General features: G+C 48.3%; 1 protein-coding gene across 2 annotated transcripts in view; it reads left to right on the forward strand.

The window, feature by feature from the left end:
- Positions 1-2,121: 2,121 nt before the first annotated feature.
- The window catches only part of LOC114025721 (UDP-glucuronosyltransferase 1-7-like), a 4,569-nt gene continuing 799 nt past the window's right edge, over positions 2,122-5,891 (forward strand). Inside the window, exon 1 of one of the 2 annotated variants that reach the window (XM_027839182.1) lies at positions 2,122-3,055. In XM_027839182.1, the coding sequence (XP_027694983.1) occupies positions 2,198-3,055 (858 nt within the window). In that variant the 5' untranslated portion in view covers positions 2,122-2,197. Of the gene's footprint in view, positions 3,056-5,784; positions 5,886-5,891 lie in introns of those variants that run through there. The other variant, XR_003567065.1, reaches the window with a different exon arrangement.

Consider the following 5,891-nt stretch of genomic DNA (forward strand, 5'->3'; position numbering starts at 1 on the left):
ATCCTAAGAATTTATCCACTCCCCACTCTTTATGGCTCTTCTCAGGTGGCAGCTGGACCCATTTTTGCAAGCACAGATGGTCAAGTAACCTACCAGTAGGTGCCCCTAGCAATGGTTTCGGCTACTGCTTTAGTAGAATGTGGAATCTTTCTAATAACTCAAAGGACTTTGGGCTAAAGTTGAGCCCAGAATTACACAAGATTTTAATTGACTCCAACCTCATTTTATTGCTTATACTGCATGTTGGTTATTCCATTTCCTTTATTTCTCTGAACTCTGCCCTTGGTTCAGGAGGATGGGAGTGTCTTCAGCTGGTTGGACTAGGGAAGCCTTCCTGCTAACAGGGTTGCCAAACCTATATAGACCTATGCCTTTGAGTCTAAAGGTTTCTCTCCCTTGCCTGGCCCCTTCACCCAGAAATCATAAATCTGGCTCCCAGACAGGTAGCCAGTGAAGATGAGGGGATGAAAGGGTGGGAGGGAGACGGGGAGCTGGCAGAGATAACAGTGGAGGAGAAAAGAGACCTGGATTGAATAAGTCAGAGGATCTCATTTGTACTGAGGTTTGTTGACTCCTGATCCAACACTCATTTACTTGACTGTTGGCAAGGTCTCTCCCCCATCTGTGACCCTACGGTTTTGTGCACCCCTCTGGCAAGCTCTCCCCTTGGCCCATCTCTCACCACAGAGGAAGTGTATAGGCTTGCCAATTCAGAACTGAAAAAGGCCAGAGAGGTTGAGTCCACCTCCCACTCCCATCTTACAGATGAGGAAACTGCAGCTGAGAGAGAGGGGTTAAGTTACTTTCCAATGGTCATACAGCTAGTAAGTGTCTGAGGCAGGATTCACTCTGCCCACCATGCCACAACACCCAGTTGGCTTTGCCAGGGGTGAAAGATTAATTAGAACAACCCAGTGCCGTTCCTTTCCATTTTTTCTGCTGAAGACGTTAAGAGAAACATTTGCCCTTTGTTGTACTTGGGACCTTCCTCTGCCTCCCTCCTCTTGAAATCATTTCAAGATGTGCCAGGCTCGGTGCCTGCTGAAGATGCCCTGGCCAGACTGAGCGTCTCTCTCACACAAACACAGGCACACGCAAGCAGATGCAGGCATGCACACACGTAGAAGCACACACAGACGCAAATGCGCACATGTAGTTAGATGCACATGAGGCAAACACACACCTCACAGCCCTCCTCACAAGCATCAGCACAGACACTGCCCCCGTAAGACATGCACAAGCGCACACACCCAAGCTCATACACACATACACGCCTGTGCATGAACACAGGCAGGGTCCCCTTCGCTCACACACCTGTAAGGATAGACAGCTGGTGTCCCTGTAACAGGACAGCTTGCAGAGCTGCCCCTCCCCCTCGCCTTTCTCATCATCTCACACCTTTTCTCCGGCACTGAACATTGATCCTGCCGAACCGGCCTCCTTGCTGGGTCTTCACACAGGACAGTTCATCTGCCGAGGATTCTCTCTGGTCATTCCTTGTGCCTGGGGTGCTCTCCCTCCTCATCTCTGCCTCCTGGCAGTGTTCCAGCTAAAATCCCACCTCCTACAGGAAGCCTTCCCTGATCTCCTTTCGTACTCCTGCCCTCCACATTATCTTGGTCATCTCTACATTATCTTGCTTGGACATAGTTGTTTGCAGGCATATCCCCCATTAGAATGTGAGTTCCCAGAGGACTAAGGCTGGCTTTGGCCTTTCCTTGTATCTCCAGTGCTTGGCACAGTGCCTGGCATATAGCTGGTGTTTAATAAATGCTTGCTGACTACCTGACACACACAGGGAAGTGCTGGTTGAACTCCTGCTATGTCACCCACCCCCAAATTCCACGGGTCACTTTCTCCAAATTTTTTATCTTTAAAAATTCCATATGAAGTCTCCCGCAGGATCTCCACTGTGTGGTTACCCAATTCATTAGTCCTGCCAGAGGCATTTATGGATCATGATCAAACTTGGGGCTGAAACGTGCTCCTCCTAGATGATTAAAGACTATTTGTGCTCAGTGAGTGTGCCCTGATTAGCACATGCCATTAGTCAATCATTGACTAATGCTGTCATTGTATAAGATGGGCACCCTCCCTGCATGCTGGCAGCCTTCCCTCTACTCCCTTTCACTGGGAGGCTTCCTCAGGACTCAGAAGCCCCACACAACAGCTGGCTTCCTCTGTGCTTCTAGCCCCAATGGCTTCTCCCCTTCAGCCTGGTGGCCTCCTTCCCCTCTGGACATTTCTCCTGCTAGTTGGTGGCTTGGCAGAGGCAGGCAAGCTGCTGGTGTTGCCCATGGATGGGAGCCACTGGCTCAGCATGCGTGTGGTGGTGGAGGAGCTGCATCAGAGAGGACACGAGTTGGTGATCATCACCCCCGAGGTGAGCTGGAGGCTGGCGAAGTCGGCCCCATACACCGTGAAAACCTACAAGCCCTTCTATAGCTTGGAAGACTACAACCAGATGTTCAAGAGATTTTCTGACAACCAATGGGACAACATAAATAAAGGCCTGCTTTCACTGATGAACCCAAACATCACTTTGTTCTTTGAGTATGTTTTTTCAAACTGCAAGAGTCTATTTAAAAACACTGAGCTGCTGCAATACATAAAGGAGAATGCATTTGACGCCATTTTTTTCGATCCTTTTGACCAATGTGGCTTTATTGTGGCCAAGTACTTCTCCCTCCCGTCAGTGGTCTTCAGTCGGGGGCTCTTTTGCCATTACCAAGATGAGGCAACCCAGTGCCCCAGCCCCCTGTCTTACGTCCCTAGAGGACTCTCTGGGTTCTCAGACTCCATGACCTTCATGGAACGCGTCTGGAATCATATCACCCATCTTCAGGAAATGTTGCTGTGTCCCTTTTTCTTCCAAATCACCTTGGACCTTGCCATTGATGTTCTCCAAAGGCCCATGACCTTTAAGGAACTGTACAGAGACACGTCCATCTGGCTGCTGAGAAGTGACTTTGTCTTCGACTACCCCAAGCCCGTGATGCCCAATGTGGTGTTTATTGGTGGCATCACCTGCCACGAGGCGAAGCCCCTGTCTCAGGTGAGTCATCTTCTCTATGCACAAGATGTCTAGGTTTGGAAGGAGGAATAGGAGCAGGAGGAAGGCTTTCTAAATGCCTCAAGTCAAGATGCCTTCAGTTCACATTTATCGGTCATTTCTTAATCATAATCATGATCATAATCATAGTAGTGGTCAAAGTAGTTAAGATTTGGATCAATCAATAAACATGTATTAAGTGCCTACTATGTGTCAAGCACTGTGCTAAGTTCTGGGAATACAAAAAGAGGTAAAAGGCAGTTTTGCCACTCAAGGAGCTTACAATTTAATGAGGTTTGCCAAAAACACTTTACAAATATTTCTTCATTTGATCCTTACAACTCTGAGAGTTAGGAGCTATTATATATACAGATGAGGAAACTGAGACTGCAGGTAGTTAAGTGAGTTATCCAGGGTCATTCAGCTAGTAAGTATCAGAGGCAAAATCTGAGCCCTGGTCTTCTTGGCTCCACGTCCAACCCTTTATCTCATGATATCTCATGATTTCTTTTGTTGAAGTCTATGTTAATTAGTTGAGAGGGAGCATGGCATAGTGGATAGAGGGTTGCCTGAGGTAGGAAGATCTGCGTTTGAGTCTCAGCTCTGACAAACACATCCCAGCTGTGTAACTGAGTAGCTGCTCAGCATCCCCAGGTAACTCACTAAGAAGCAGAGCTGTGGCTCATTTGCATTGGCAGAGAGAGTTTTTATTCTGAGAATTCCTTTCATCAATAAAGCAAGGTCAGAGGATGCCCTGGAGGTGGTGATCCATCAATGCTGGCCTTGAGGGTCACTTCTGGCACCTTTGCTCAAAGCTGACCCAGCTCCCTGCTCTGTAGATCATGCGCTGGAGGCACAACTGGCTTGTTGTCCCTGTTCTCCTTTTGAATATGGTGCTTAGGCTCTTGTCTTGATGATACCTCCATAACTTCCCCATGACACCCCTCCCCTACCCTCCCTTGCAACCAATGAGTCCAGTCAAACAAAAGAAATCCCCATGTTGATAGAGAGAAGCACTCGGCCTGCTGATGGCATTGTTGTTCAGTTGTTTCAGCTGTGTCTGACTTTTCATGACCCCATGTGGGGTTTTCTTGGTAACGATATGGGAGTGGTTTGCCATCTCCTTCTCCAGCTCATTTGAAACATGAGGAAACGAAAGCTTGAAACAGGGTAAGTGACTCTCCCAGGGTCACACAGCTAGTAAGTGTTTGAGGCTGGATAGGAACTCAGGAAGATGAGTTTTCCTAGCTCCAGGTCCAGCACTCTACTCTGCCACCTAGCTTCCCCAAGTTTGGTGGTTAGGCAATACTTAATGAAAGAGAAAACCGGAGTAAAAACAAAGATCTGGTTGTGCTGTTCCCTGTGCTTGAAAATGATTGGATTGCTCTATCCAACACATGTTGGGGCAGCAGAGGGGCAGAGGGGCAGCATGAAGCTCCTCCCTCTTTCTACCAACCCAGATGTGAACCAACTCTACAAACTTACAGCTTTGGAGAGGTGCCTGGGACACTGAGAGGTTGAGTGGACCAGCTGGCCCCTGGTTCCCTATATATTCTGTCTTCCCATTAAAATAAAATCTTGAGGTCAAGTATTGCCTCATTTTGTTACTGGATCCCCAGTGTTTCCATGACGTTTGGCATGTAATAAGGACTTTGGAAATGTTTTCTCTTTCATTCATTCATTGCCCAGAGTCACACCATCAGTAGGTGTCACAGGCAAGCATTGTCCAGACACTGAAGCCAGCCCACTACCCCCCAGGGTCAGGGTGCTTCTCTATTTTGATTTATCAATAAATTTGTTTATCAATATTGATCTCTCCCATGAATATGAAACAAGGATAGAAGAGATGAATGGAAGCAGAGTGTGCTGGCCTAAGAGTCAAGAGATCTGGTTTCTCCTCCTGGCTCAGCCACTTAACCCCCTAAGTGACTCTGGAAAATTGGGTCTCAGTTTCCTTCTCTGTAAAATGAAGGGGTTGGGCACAGTGCAAGGAAAGGGCTCTGGATTTGGAATCAGAGGACCTGGGTTCAAATCCCAGCTCTTTCATTTGCTACCTATATCCCTCAGGTTAGTGACTTAATCTCTCTGGGCCTCAGTTTCCTCCCCTGTAAAATGAGAGATTTGGATTAGATAATGACTAAAGTGCCTCCTGATGCTGAGTCGGTGGTCAATGAGGAGCTGTGCGGCCTCAGATAAGTCTCTCCCGCTCTCCAGTCCCTAATTCTCCTCTGTTGAAAAAAAAATGATGGGGTTGGATCGAATGATCTCCAAGTCCCTTGCAGGACCTGCTATCTCTGAATGTTGGTCAGTTAGCTTGCCCTGAGGCAACTCAGCCATTCATCCTGTTCTTGGGGTTGAGACAGGTGATTTTATCTTACTCCCCTCTGAGGATCTTCCCTTTAGGCTTAGCGAGAAGAGCATCTATGAGTACCTAGAGCCCAATTTCACACTCGGCTTGGGAGACAGTGCAGAGGAATAAAAGGCATAATTGGTGTGTAGGGTCTGATGCCTTAGCTGGGATTTCCATTGCAGCCTCAGACAAGTGACACTTGCTTTTTTGTGTTGTTGGCTGGCAAGGGGTGGAGTCTGTGATTCACGCATCCTCCTCTCATTCATTGGCTAATCTTGGGGCCATTGGGGAGCTCCCCAGAAGGAAAGCTCTGCAGATGGTGGGGTCCCCCAGGAGTGTCCAGGCACTCGGTCCCCTCCTGCTCTAACAGTCCATGGGCTGGGTTCTAAAGTCCCTCCTGGCTCAATCTTCTCTGCGTCGCTGAGCCGGGGAGGAAAGGCCTCTCCTGATTGGCCTCCCTCAGCGCTTCCTGACCCCTTCCAGGTATCA

This window comes from Vombatus ursinus, unplaced genomic scaffold (assembly GCF_900497805.2).
Source record: "Vombatus ursinus unplaced genomic scaffold, bare-nosed wombat genome assembly UNPS02004679.1, whole genome shotgun sequence".
NCBI lineage: Eukaryota > Metazoa > Chordata > Mammalia > Diprotodontia > Vombatidae > Vombatus > Vombatus ursinus.